General features: G+C 42.6%; 1 protein-coding gene across 1 annotated transcript; it reads right to left on the reverse strand.

Annotated features, from left to right (window-relative positions):
• Nucleotides 1-1,766: 1,766 nt before the first annotated feature.
• Nucleotides 1,767-14,778, reverse strand: eef1a1a (eukaryotic translation elongation factor 1 alpha 1a). Its single transcript, XM_014154581.3, has 8 exons — nt 14,642-14,778; nt 13,062-13,236; nt 10,416-10,595; nt 9,916-10,212; nt 7,090-7,240; nt 3,257-3,513; nt 2,690-2,924; nt 1,767-2,584 (listed from the first exon to the last, which is right to left on the reverse strand). The coding sequence occupies exons 2-8, from the start codon at nt 13,203-13,205 to the stop codon at nt 2,460-2,462; spliced, it is 1,389 nt and encodes a 462-aa protein (XP_014010056.1). The 5' UTR covers nt 13,206-13,236; nt 14,642-14,778; the 3' UTR covers nt 1,767-2,459.

Consider the following 14,778-nt stretch of genomic DNA (forward strand, 5'->3'; position numbering starts at 1 on the left):
TCTTGACCCTCATTAACTACACTGCTCAAAAAAATAAAGGGAACACTAAAATAACACATCCTAGATCTGAATGAATGAAATAATCTTAAATACTTTTTTCTTTAAATAGTTGAATGTGCTGACAACAAAATCACACAAAAATAATCAATGGAAATCCAATTTATCAACCCATGGAGGTCTGGATTTGGAGTCTCACTCAAAATTAAAGTGGAAAACCACACTACAGGCTGATCCAACTTTGATGTAATGTCCTTAAAACAAGTCAAAATGAGGCTCAGTAGTGTGTGTGGCCTCCACGTGCCTGTATGACCTCCCTACAACGCCTGGGCATGCTCCTGATGAGGTGGCGGATGGTCTCCTGAGGGATCTCCTCCCAGACCTGGACTAAAGCATCCGCCAACTCCTGGACAGTCTGTGGTGCAACGTGGCGTTGGTGGATGGAGCAAGACATGATGTCCCAGATGTGCTCAATTGGATTCAGGTCTGGGGAACGGGCGGGCCAGTCCATAGCATCAATGCCTTCCTCTTGCAGGAACTGCTGACACACTCCAGCCACATGAGGTCTAGCATTGTCTTGCATTAGGAGGGACCCAGGGCCAACCGCACCAGCATATGGTCTCACAAGGGGTCTGAGGATCTCATCTCGGTACCTAATGGCAGTCAGGCTACCTCTGGCGAGCACATGGAGGGTTGTGCGGCCCCCCAAAGAAATGCCACCCCGCACCATGACTGACCCACCGCCAAACCGGTCATGCTGGAGGATGTTGCAGGCAGCAAAATGTTTTCCATGGCGTCTCCAGACTCTGTCACGTCGGTCACATGTGCTCAGTGTGAACCTGCTTTCATCTGTGAAGAGCACAGGGCGCCAGTGGCGAATTTGCCAATCTTGGTGTTTTCTGGCAAATGCCAAACGTCCTGCACGGTGTTGGGCTGTAAGCACAACCCCCACCTGTGGACGTCGGGCCCTCATACCACCCTCATGGAGTCTGTTTCTCACCGTTTGAGCAGACACATGCACATTTGTGGCCTGCTGGAGGTCATTTTGCAGGGCTCTGGCAGTGCTCCTCCTGCTCCTCCTTGCACAAAGGCGGAGGTAGCGGTCCTGCTGCTGGGTTGTTGCCCTCCTACGGCCTCCTCCACGTCTCCTGATGTACTGGCCTGTCTCCTGGTAGCGCCTCCAAGCTCTGGACACTATGCTGACAGACACAGCAAACCTTCTTGCCACAGCTCGCATTGATGTGCCATCCTGGATGAGCTGCACTACCTGAGCCACTTGTGTGGGTTGTAGACTCTGTCTCATGCTACCACTAGAGTGAAAGCACCGCCAGCATTCAAAAGTGACCAAAACATCAGCCAGGAAGCATAGGAACTGAAGTGGTCTGTGGTCACCACCTGCAGAACCACTCCTTTATTGGGGGTGTCTTGCTAATTGCCTATAATTTCCACCTGTTGTCTATTCCATTTGCACAACAGCATGTGAAATTTATTGTCAATCAGTGTTGCTTCCTAAGTGGACAGTTTCATTTCACAGAAGTGTGATTGACTTGGAGTTACATTGTGTTGTTTAAGTGTTCCCTTTATTTTTTTGAGCAGTGTAGTTTACACACAATGACAATGCAAACCCAGTTAAACAGTATAAGATTTCTCCTCAGTTATCGATGAACCCCAGAGGGGATTCATGAAACAGAACGCACAGCTTAGAGCAATTAATGATTCACTTCAATCATACTCATCATTCAATCGAAAAAAGGGTTGAGACATTCTGGTTGGTTAAACTATCTTTAATGTCATGACGAGTCTTGTGCCATCTCGAACAGAGTAAGGTGCAACAGCTTCTGCCAATTAAAAGTTTTCCAGTGCAAAGATAGCAAAACGCCAATTAAAAGTGCTTGGAGAGTCAACGATTGGTCTACTCAGTGTGCCTAGAGTAAGACAATATATATATAATTTTTACTTTAAAGCTATAACACAACATACACTTTAGAGAAATTATTTTCTACTTGTAAGAGTTAAGTTATTACCAAAGGCTACTATAAAGCACCAGGTAGTTTACAAACAAACACTAAAAGCAAGACAACAGACCACATGAAGAGTGACTTAAAACCGCAGTACAGAGAGGAAGGGGGTGGCAGTTTACACGCCCCTCTATGGTTACAATATCTCACACATGGGGAACATGGTCATTCACATATTTAACAGTACACGTTTAAAACTAGCAATGTGCTATTACAACGTAAATAAATACACATGAATCTAACCACTTTGAAATGAGAGTGGGAACAAACGCTGTCTTAAGGACTAGGCTTAATATTTGTTTCTTTCCTTCTGATACTTTTGCGATGCATTGTGATTATTAACCAGTCTTTGACTATGGAGTTGTAGCAGCCGATAGGGGGGTGGAGTTGGATGACTACTGTCCTGCTATGGGTGACTCTTGAGTCAGCAGCACAGCACAACATTCATTTGGTCTTCTGGGCCTTTTGGGCAGACTTGGTGACCTTACCAGTGGACGGGGCTTTCTTCTCAACACCCTTGATCACCCCGACTGCCACTGTCTGGCGCATGTCACGCACTGCAAAACGACCTGCAGAGAGAGGATGTCAGATCCAAGGTAACTTCATGGGAGAGTGGAATCATTTTCAAAGAATTCCAACCAGGCCCAAGAGTTATACTACCCAACAGTACTCACCCAGTGGAGGGTACTCTGAGAAGCTCTCCACACACATGGGCTTTCCCGGGACCATGTCCACAATGGCGGCGTCTCCAGACTTCAGAGCCTTGGGGTTGTCCTCCAGCTTCTTGCCTGAGCGACGGTCAATCTTTTCCTTGAGCTCAGCAAACTTGCAGGCGATGTGGGCAGTGTGGCAGTCCAGCACTGGGGCATAGCCAGCACTGATCTGGCCTGGGTGGTTCAGGATGATCACCTAGAGGAGATATCAGACACGGTCAACATGGTTGTTCTGTCAGCACCTGTATCAGCACTGATTTTAGATGTTGGCCTCTTTACTGCCAAAAATGGTTCCCCACAGCTCATCACACTGTGCCACAAATAGATATTTGTGAGAGAAGAGCAGAATGAATGAGGAAATGAATAGATGGGATATTAATAGTAACTGCCAGCTGTATCATCACCAATATTTTTATCCATGTGATCACTACTGTGCATCATAGTTAAACATTTTTAGTTGTATGTCTTTTGGTTCTATGGTTTTTACACCTCTACAGTAGCTGTGAGTGTGTATCTAGCCCTGCCCACCTGAGCAGTGAAGACTGCTGCCTCCATTGGGGGGTCGTTCTTGCTGTCTCCGGCCACGTTGCCACGGCGAATGTCCTTGACAGACACATTCTTGACATTGAAGCCCACGTTGTCTCCGGGCATTGCTTCGGTCAGAGCCTCGTGGTGCATCTCCACAGACTTCACCTCAGTGGTCACATTAACAGGGGCAAAGGTCACCACCATGCCTGGCTTGATCATGCCCGTCTCCACACGCCCCACAGGCACTGTGCCAATACCTGAGGGAGAGCGGATAAGAAAGTGAAGGTGGAGAGAGGATGAGGAATGGATGTATTAGGGATGTGCATCTTTCCCTTTCAAGACGATACATATCTAGATACATGGGCTCTGATACGATACAGGAACAATACGTTTTAGTTTGAAATGATTCGGTGCGATTCAGTTTGATGCATAAACACGATTTTCCATTCTAAATACAATCTGCTGCTGATGGAGCTCATGAGCTGGGCCCAGTGAAGACATCAACTCATATGGAATCATGTAGTAACCAAAAAAGTGTTAAACAAATCAAAATATATGTTATATTTGAGGTTCTTCAAAGTAGCCACCCTTTGCCTTTTGACAGCTTTGCACACTCTTGGCATTCTCTCAACCAGCTTCATGAGGTCGTCACCTGGAATGCATTTCAATTAACAGGTGTGCCTTGTTAAGAGTTAATTTGTGGAATTTCTTTCCTTAATGAGTTTGAGCCAATCAGTTGTGTTGTGTAAGGTAGGGGTGGTATACAGAAGATAGCCCTATTTGGTAAAAGACCAAGTCCATATTATGGCAAGGGTTAGCTTTCACAATTCATGAATACTTTACTAACTGTGCTTCCTCACTAATCCATTTCAACAGTATACACTAATATAATTGCTAGGTCACCTCACCAAATAATAATTTTGGTTGAGTGTCACCTGTTTGATCTATACTAAATCATTTCTAAACATTGACTACAAATGACTGAAGACATGAAGTAAATCAGATTGTTTATTAGTTATGTTGCTAGTCTAAGGCAGTACTATTTGCCAGTCTAAAGCAGTACTTACAAATGTTTGAGCTGTATTGTAGCATGTGGAGAGGCGTGGCCTCCAAGTGCACAGGTCATTATTGTCTAATCATTAAGGGACACTCCATTACTAATTGGGGGAAAGAGTTTCTTCCCTAGTCCAGCTCTTTAAAAGTATTCTAGATAATTCTGTATTGTACAGGTTATAGTATCTAAACTGTTATTGTAGTTGTTTACTTTGCAACGTGTTTCTTGGCTTAGTTTGACAAAGTGCTTTCAATTACAAGTGTTTCTTGTCACCTGGTCTATGCCAGGTTATAAATGCTCAGATGTAGGCAAAGGCAATCAACATCACTCTAATCACAGTCAGAAGACCGTTGAAGAAACTTGTGTGGACCGGTCGGGAGCTGGCCTAGGCTACTAAGTGACTGCGAGTGAAGAGCAAAATGATCCTAACATTTCCAAATAAAAATCTGATTGATTAATCAAGACCAGTCCATGTCATTCAGTGATATTTATTCCCTATTGTCCTGCTGATAGTTGAAATAAACATCTGCATTTTTGAAAGAGTATTTATCATTATTTTATTAAGGAAAGCATAAATACTGTACAATATATGCCTGATCTGACATTTTGCGGTTACATGAGGTTTAGAGTTAGAAATGGAAACCTTTAGAGTACTTAATACATTGGAAGTGGGTGGGGGGGTTCACACCTACAGTAGCCGAGCTATTAGACTATCCTTTGTAAAGATTGAATCTATTGTCCTGCTATTAGCCCATCCTAGAAACGTTGTTTGCAGAATTCACAGCTTGCTACATTTGTTTTCTCTTCCTGTTTTTAGAGGGTGAGAAACCAAAAGCCCGCCGGCCAGCCAAACCCTCCCCTAACCCAAACGACAGTAGCCAATTGTGCATCGCCTCATGGGTATCCCGGTTACAGCCAGCACGGGTATCGAACCAGCATCTGTAGCAACGCAGTTTTCACTGTGATGCAGTGTCTTAGACCGCTGTGCCACTCGGGACCCCATCCAGTTGTTAACGCTGATCAATTTCCTTGCACAGTATCAAAATACTAAAACAGGACTCTTAAAGAATTTAATTTAAATGTTCATTTTATTTTTTTATCACAGAAAATAAATAAATAATGAAATGTTAATTATATAAAGCAGCCCCTGTAATCATCTGCCAGAGAGTAGCCACAATCGGCCCGAGCCCCAAGTAATACAATTGGGCCAGATAACTTACACCGGAATCAACCGGAGCATCATCAAGAGATATGCTGGACCCTATGTCAGAGGTGTTTTTGGGACCATATCGTGTCTATTGTCCTGCTAATAGCCTACAGTAGATCTAAAAATATATTTTTTAATCTCTACATGTAGGTCTCCTGATTTAAACCCGATCGAACTTGTTGCAACTAAAATGTAGTTGAAATAATCATCTGCATGTTTGCCTGGTATAGATTGTGACTCCATCTTGTTCCTCGTCCTCTTCAACTCCGCCAATGCCGCCTGACTCTCCGGCAATTTAATTTAGAGGATTGGAGGATTCTAAATTAATATCTAAGGGGCATTTTTCATTAGGGCAAATCTGATCTGTGAGAATATCTAATGTAGGGTTAATAATAATGATCACTTTGGTTAAAAAAATTATGATATTTTGTTGATTTCGTTTCAAATAACCGAAAGTGAGCTTTTGTAGTAATCTGAATAAAGGCCATTCTTGAACATGGGGTGAGACATTGTTACTAATTTTGTAAATAAAGCCAGTTAGTTATTTAGAATTATTTATATTTTCAGAGGGAGAGAAACCAAAAGCTCACTGTGCCTATTTTTGTGGAAAATCATCAGTCCACATGTCAAGTGAAATTCCCCCATTTGTATTTATCCAAGTTCTCTCTTAACTCCAGGACCACCGACAGTTGTTGTTGCCTGATGCAGGACTCTAGTGCCAGAGGAGACTATGACTGAAAACGCCACAGCTTAGACCTACCGATAGATCAGCGTTCTAACTCCCCCTTGTGATAGTGTGGTGCAATGACAGAATGCCACCAACTACCACAAACGGTCACAGCATAAACTCGTAACTTTTAAAGGAAGAACCACTGCTGGCTTAGATGTCAAACTTTAAAAAAAATCTGCACCCCAAACGAATAGTGGTTAATACTGCTTAAGTTCAAGGTCAGTATACGCGTAGAGAGAGAAGTGCATAAAAAGGGAGTTACGTTCCATTTACGGGCGCTTAACTCGGGTTGGAATTCCCCCCATAATGATTAATTACTATTTTGCAGTGTCAGCAAAGTTGTATGCAGTTTGACACAGAAGGAGCCAACACATCAGTTGTCACAATAGATTAGGTATTTTCGGAAGGTAGATTTTTTTTAAATACAACTGAACCAGCAATTTTGTTAATTTTTAATCCATTTTCGGGACTAATGCATGCTTCAGTTCGGGGTACGCAGACTGATGCACTTTACATTTATTTGTTATACAACACTACCACCAGGTGGATACCACTGGAACGTCCTGCCCCAGAACTCACACGCGACACATTCCGACCAAGGGCCCTGTTCGCGAACAGCCAGGTGGCCCCCGTACTGCCCTTGGGCCCCGTGTGAGTTTGGGTATGGATTCTAAAAACGCCCCCTTTCCTACACTACCTTCCCTTTGATGTGGACATTGTGTGTGTTTGTTGTTATGTATCTTAAACATTTGAATCAGGGACCGATGCATATCTGTGAATCGTTACATCCCTAGAATGTATCATTATGGATGGGCAGCCTCTAAAGTGGGTGCGATGCTCACCTCCAATCTTGTAGACATCCTGCAGGGGTAGGCGGAGGGGCTTGTCGGTGGGGCGGGACGGGGGCTGAATAGCATCCAGAGCTTCCAGCAGGGTGGTCCCGGATGAACTGCCATCCTTCCTGGTGATCTTCCATCCCTTAAACCAGGTCATCTGAGGATGCAGGAGACCCGAGTGAGCAGTAGGTCAAAGTTATAAAGTGTGCCGTGCTCCACATTTGTCATTGACTTACTTTATTCAAATTAAAGCGGAGAGCAGATTATATTAGGGGTGTGCCGAATACTCTGAAAAAAATAGTATCATAACGGATATGGAGAATTTTCATAATACGATTGACAAGTATTTTTTTTGTCATTATCAGTGATCGGACATGTTTTATTTTCATCTGCCATCATGCATCTTTCTTTCACTAATTTAGTGTGAAGCGCTGTGTGCTCCAAACAATTGACTAGTTCTTCTGTCTGTAAAGAAGCTGCAACAATTGGATTAGAACAAGCCGCTCTCCGTCTGCTCTAATTGACCCAGCCATGCACGGCTGTTTCACTAACAGTCACTCTTCTCGGTACACAAGTCTCCCCTTCTCCAAACATCATGTATGAATCCGTAGCTAGTGATTTCAACAACAATCTAGTTATTTTCTGTAGACTTTGTTAAGGCCATATATTCTGTCTACTTGGCGTTGTTTAGTAGTCCTACTTTGTCTGCCAGTATAATTATTCCATTGTTGACGTCATCTTATGTCGTGATCCAAGCCCATGCTTCTTGCTATTATTTATTCTGGCCCAGTCATGTTTACCGAGTGATAGAAAAGGAAATGACCAATGTTGATATTTTAATTGTACAAATGTTGTGGCATAAGTGTCGGGAGAGAAGTTTTGCTGTGAAACAATATATGGGGCAAGAAAATGTGCCTATCTTCCTCTAAATCTGTGTCTGGAATAAATGCATGCAGTAGTAGCCAGCCATGCATTAGGGTATTTATTAGCTTATTTCGTTGATAATTGAATAGTACGCAGTAAATGGCCCTAATGTGCATTTATCTGTCTGGGTCGTTTACCTTTGAACAATGTGTGTTGTCATGACGTTGCCCTCTTTGGGTTTTCTATGCACCATCCCCCTACCCAGGCTCTGTGAGAGCGGTCGTAAATTCCTAAGAAAATGTCCTGCCTCATGGCCACAGTATAAAGAGAGAGTGGGTTTCATATAAAGAAGCCAGGAATTCTTCCACCTCACAGACTGGAGAACCGAACGACATTTATGTTCTGGAGAAGGTATAAAAGATCGGTGAAGAATCCAGCTACGAACTGGTCCGTTTGGTACAATTTTGTGAAGCTCATGAGAGACAATACAGCCACATTACCATGGCTCTGTTTATATAATAGCCTCAGTTGTGAGACTTACATCTAATGGTTGTATAAAAATGAATGAATAAGGATAAAGCAATTGGGAATATGTTGGGATGCTTGTAAGATGTTAATGTGAGAGAATTGTATTTCTGTTTAAAGTTTCACCAAGTCATCGGCACGCCCCCATGACCAGACGGGACCTGGCGTCATGAGACAGCCCTTTCTATGTTCTGACTATAACCCCCACCCAGATTTTCTATCACCAGACCGAGCTTACCTCCATTACGAGTGGCTAAAGGTTGGAGACCAGCTTACCTCTAACGAGAGGGCCAAGGTTTGACCATGCATTCCTCGTTCTGAACTTTGACCATACCACGTGGTTAAACTCTTAGACTATCGATACCGACAGAATAATAACAAGTCTTTGATATTAATTACTAGTCTGCAGCTAGGAATTCGGTATCATTGAACGCGAAGACCGACGAAACATCTATCCTATAACGACATTAATGAATGTCACTTTGAAATATCCAGAGAAAGAACGTGAGGACGAAACTCTCCAACAGAACAAACTTTTCAACAAAGATCCCGACGACACACTGAGCGTAAATACACTGCTCAAAAAATAAAGGGAACACTTAAACAACAGATCCTAGATCTGAATGAAATAAATAATGTTATTAACTTCTCTAGGGCCAGTGGGACGATTTCGTCCCACCTACGTAACAGCCAGTGGAATCCCGTGGCACGTTATTCAAATACCTTAGAAATGCTATTACTTCAATTTCTCAAACATATGACTATTTTAAAGACAAGACTCTCGTTAATCTAACCACACTGTCCGATTTCAAAAACCAGCTTTCTACATTAGCATGTGACGTTCAGAACTAGCATACCCCCCGCAAACTTCCGGTGAATGTACTAAATTACTCACGATAAACGTTCACAAAAAACATAACAATTATTTTAAGAATTATAGATACAGAACTCCTTTATGCACTCGCTATGTCCGATTTTAAAATAGCTTTTCGGTGAAAGCACATTTTGCAATATTCTAAGTAGATAGCCCTGCATCACAGGGCTAGCTATTTAGACACCCACCAAGTTTAGCCCTCACCAAAGTCAGATTTACTATAAGAAAAATGTTATTACCTTTGCTGTTCTTCGTCAGAATGCACTCCCAGGACTTCTACTTCAATAACAAATGTTGGTTTGGTTCAAAATAATCCATAGTTATATCCAAATAGCGGCGTTTTGTTTGTGCGTTCAAGTCACTATCCGAAAGGGTAAAGAAGGAGCATTTAAAGCGCACTTCCTGGTTTTACGGGTATCAAGTGATAAAACGGATACGTTTACGTGTATGACGAGATCGGCACACCGCTAGATTATATTACATATACTCATAGATCGCTCACTGTGGCTGCAATGCTATCCTAGTATAAAGATAAAAAATAAATGCCCTTTAGCTTCTTGCTTACGTACATTAGGACTGGCCTCCAGCATGTTGTCTCCGTTCCAGCCAGAGATGGGAACAAAGGCTACCGTATCCGGGTTGTAGCCAATCTTCTTGATGTAGGTGCTGACTTCCTTCACAATTTCCTCATAACGCTTCTGGCTGTAGTTGGGCTCAGTGGAGTCCATCTTGTTGATACCCACGATCAGCTGCTTGACCCCCAGGGTGTAGGCCAGGAGGGCGTGCTCGCGTGTCTGCCCGTTCTTTGAGATGCCGGCCTCGAATTCACCCACGCCGGCTGCCACAATCAGCACAGCACAGTCTGCCTGTAAACACCAGAACATGTGAATAATAAATACAATGCAACTAAGATGGCACTTTGAGTCTGCAAATTGCCTGTGGTTATAGTACAGCATAAGCTAGCCTGGAAAACCAAAGTTGCAAGTTTAATAATAGACTTCCAGGCACTTGAATGAAGACCTGGCAGGTGTCTGTGTGTAAGGAAGGACTGTGTCATTGTGATTCAGACCTGGGAGGTTCCAGTGATCATGTTCTTGATGAAGTCCCTGTGTCCGGGGGCGTCGATAATGGTGACGTAGTACTTGCTGGTCTCAAACTTCCACAGTGAGATGTCAATGGTGATGCCACGCTCCCTCTCTGCCTTCAGCTTGTCCAGCACCCAGGCATACTTAAAGGAGCCCTTCCCCATCTGAGAAAAAACACACGTCACTGGTTGTATGACGTTTCTGAGGAGAAGTCAATGGTAGTGAATTCTATTGCCAAGATGGATTGTCAAATTAGACAAGATTAGTTAGAGGTCGACCGATTATGATTTTAACGCCGATACCGATACAGATTATTGGTGGGCCAAAAGGGGCCGATACCGATTAATCGGCAGATTTTATTTATTTATTTTTTACTTTTTTTGGGGTTGTAATAATGACAATTACAACAATACTGAATGAACACTTATTTTAACTTAATATAATACATCAATAAAATCAATTTAGCCTCAAATAAATAATGAAAAATGTTCAATTTGGTTTAAATAATGCAAAAACAAAGTGTTGGAGAAGAAAGTAAAAGTGCAATATGTGCCATGTAAGAAAGCTAACGTTTAAGTTCCTTGCTCAGAACATTACACTTACGTCATTTAGCAGACGCTCTTATCCAGAGTGACTTACAGTAGTCAATGCATACATTTCATACATACATACATTTTTTCCCCCCCGTGGGAATCGAACCCACAACCCTGGTGTTGCAAACACCATGCTCTACCAACTGAGCCACACGGGACGAGAACATATAAAAGCTGGTGGTTCCTTTTAACATGAGTCTTCAATATTCCCAGGTAAGAAGTTTTAGGTTGTAGTTATTATAGGAATTATAGGACTATTTCTCTCTATACGATTTGTATTTCATATACCTTTGACTATTCGATGTTCTTATAGGCACTTTAGTATTGCCAGTGTAACAGTATAGCTTCCATCCCTCTCCTCGCTCCTACCTGGGCTCGAACCAGGAACACATCGACAACAGCCACCCTCGAAGCAGCGTTACCCGTGCAGAGCAAGGGGAACAACTACTCCAAGTCTCAGAGCGAGTGACGTTTGAAACGCTATTAGCGCGCACCCACTAACTTGCTAGCCATTTCACATCGGTTACACCAGCCTAATCTAATTGATAGGCTTGAAGTCATAAACAGCGCAATGCTTGAAGCACAGCGAAGAGCTGCTGGCAAAACACACGAAAGTGCTGTTTGAATGAATGCTTACGAGCCTGCTGCTGCCTACCACCCCTCAGTCAGACTGCTCTATCAAATCATAGACTTAATTATAACGTAATAACACGCAGAAATACGAGCCTTTGGTCATTAATATGGTCGAATCTGGAAACTATCATCTCGAAAACAAAACGTTTTTCCTTTCAGTGAAATATGGAACCGTTCCGTATTTTATCTAATGGGTGGCATCCCTAAGTCTAAATATTCCTGTTACATTGCACAACCTTCAATGTTATGTCATAATTACGTAGAATTCTGCCAAAATAGTTCGCAACGAGCCAGGCGACCCAAACTTTTGCATATACCCTGACTCTGCGTGCAATGAACGCAAGAGAAATGACACAATTTCACCTGGTTAATATTGCCTGCTAACCTGGATTTCTTTTAGCTAAATATGCAGGTTTAAAAATATATACTTCTGTGTATTGATTTTAAGAAAGGCATTGATGTTTACGGTTAGGTACAGTGGTGCAATGATTGTGCTTTTTTCGCAAATGCGCTTTTGTTAAATCATCCCCCGTTAGTCGGCTGTCTTTGTTAGAAAAAAATAGTCTTCACAGTTCGCAACGAGCCAGGCGGCCCAAACTGCTGCATATACCCTGACTCTGTTGCAAGAGAAGTGACACATTTTCCCTAGTTAAAAGAAATTAAAGTTAGCAGGCAATATTAACTAAATATGCAGGTTTAAAAATATATACTTGTGTATTGATTTTAAGAAAGGCATTATGTTTATGGTTGGAGCAACGTGTACCTAAGCGATTATATGCAACGCAGGACAGGCTAGATATACTAGTAATATCATCAACCATGTGTAGTTAACTAGTGATTATGATTGATTGATTGTTTTTTATAAGATAAGTTTAATGCTAGCTAGCAACTTACCTTGGCTTCTTACTGCATTCATATAACAGGCAGGCTCCTCGTGGAGTGCAATGTCAAGCAGGTGGTTAGAGCGTTGGACTAGTTAACCGTAACGTTGCAAGATTGAATCCCCGCGCTGACAAGGTAAAAATCTGTTGTTTTTCCCCTGAACAAGGTAGTTAACCCACCGTTCCTAGGCCGTCATTGAAAATAAGAATGTGTTCTTAACTGACTTGCCTAGTTAAATAAAAGGTAGAAAAAACAAAACGGCCAAATCGGCGGCCAAAAATACCGATTTCCGATTTGTTATGAAAACTTGAAGTCGGACCTAATTAGATCGGCCATTCCGATTAATCGGTCGACCTCTAGACAAGATATGGCAATATAAGTGTCAATCTTTAGGTAGCCTATGAAGATTATTGGTTAATACAATATAACAGCAGTGTACAGAGCCTTTTTATAACACGTTGGCCAACAGAAGAACGGACTATCAATAGATGTTTGCAAAGTACAGTACCAACTCTTACTCACCTCAGCAGCCTCCTTCTCAAACTTTTCGATGGTCCTCTTGTCAATGCCACCGCACTTGTAGATCAGGTGGCCAGTGGTGGTGGACTTGCCAGAGTCCACGTGGCCGATCACCACAATGTTGATGTGGAGCTTCTCCTTGCCCATGGCTGACTGGTTAAAGTGACAGTGAGAGAGTCTGCAGGTGGAAAAGTGCAGCACGGTCTATTGATCTGAAAGGATTTCCTGGGCAAAGACTCCGCAAGGGAATACAGTGAATTACAGCACCATGGACAAGGACACTACAGCTGACTTCCCATTGAGTAACAGCCCCAGCAGCTACTGCCTCAGCATAACTTCTAAGGACAAGCACAGTTTACACACAAAAACAATCACATAAATGGCACCACGAGACCAATCAGCAATCATTTAATGTTAGCAAACTGTCAGTGGGCACAGAACTGCATCAAGCTCAAGTTTCAGAACTGCATCAAGCTTAGTTTCTAGCTAGTTATCCCTCCTTTCCTCAGCCACCCCAAAGAATGTGTATTGTCACACACCAAATGGGTGCAGTGAAATGTTGTTTAACAGGGTCAGACGTAGTACAGTGATCCTGGAGCAAATTAGGGTTAAGTGCCTTGCTCGAGGGCACATCAACTGATTTTTCACCTCGGCTCAGGTATACTCGCCCAACACTATAACCGCTAGGCTACCTGCCACTGCTCAGCAGTGAGACATTGAGACAATCAGCTCTTATGTCACTGAATATCCTCCCTATTCCATATCAACTTGCTAACTGTAACCTCAGACAGTCCTCCATTTTGTCATGAGCCTTGGCATTGAAAGTGCAGCAGCCATTTCTGAAGCCAGACTACTGCAGTGGAATGCACAGGTTAAATGCTGGGGAATAACACCATAACACAAATTATATTTAAATAAATGCCGTTTTACTAGGACAGTAATGTGATTCCTTTTTATTGACTTGCATGACAATGACAGAAACACCACAAATTCACCTCATTTTCCAATTGCAAAATTGATCAACACCCTAGGTTGTTGATATTTATGACATGTATGGAAATGGTTACAGTAGCCTAGTTCTGCATGCTTATCTAGGTGCACTGGGAGTTGATACCAGATATAACCAGAACTGACTGCTATTTCTAAAATACAATTCTGGTAGCTTTGCAATAGTTTATTTTTCTTTGCAATAGTTTTTGTTTTTCCACTGTTCATTTGACTTTGCTGTCCATGTAGCCTATTTAAAAACAGGTGACTGGAATACGGGGGCTAGGTGCTACAATTAGCAGCGCGACCGGATAATTCTGATGAAGTCTAGAGGATTTAGCAGGATTTCCAAACCGTCCTCCTGCCCCTGCCGCCATGTTCTCTCATCGCCTACGCTTACTCGAATATGGCCTATCTATGCGCATTAGCGGTCGACTGTCGGCTTCCAACAACAATGCATTATTCACACGCCCCCAAACGTTACGCACAACAATATAAGGGCAAATTGAAAATATAAACATTCAGGCATTCGCCATTTCTAGAATTAGATTTGAAACAATGTATCACATGCGTAGTTATTGGAAAATATTGCCTACCTGCGCAAAAGAACGAGTCAAGTCCGGTGCTGAATGAGACTGTGACGAGATGCTGATCCGTTTATCGCAGACAGGAGGGGGTTACGCAATTGCGTTCAACGCTCATACCCCTTCCTAGATCGTTCGTATTATATACT

Source organism: Salmo salar, chromosome 18, assembly GCF_965601325.2.
Source record: "Salmo salar chromosome 18, fSalSal1, whole genome shotgun sequence".
Taxonomy (NCBI): Eukaryota; Metazoa; Chordata; class Actinopteri; order Salmoniformes; family Salmonidae; genus Salmo; species Salmo salar.

Excerpts from the sequence above, each read along its gene's own strand:
- eef1a1a (XM_014154581.3), bottom strand. The coding sequence starts at position 13,205 with ATGGGCAAGGAGAAGCTCCACATCAACATTGTGGTGATCGGCCACGTG. Across the intron at positions 10,213-10,415 it reads TGATCACTGGAACCTCCCAG|GCAGACTGTGCTGTGCTGAT; the intron begins GTCTGAATCACA and ends TGGTGTTTACAG. Across the intron at positions 3,514-7,089 it reads GGATGTCTACAAGATTGGAG|GTATTGGCACAGTGCCTGTG; the intron begins GTGAGCATCGCA and ends GCTCTCCCTCAG.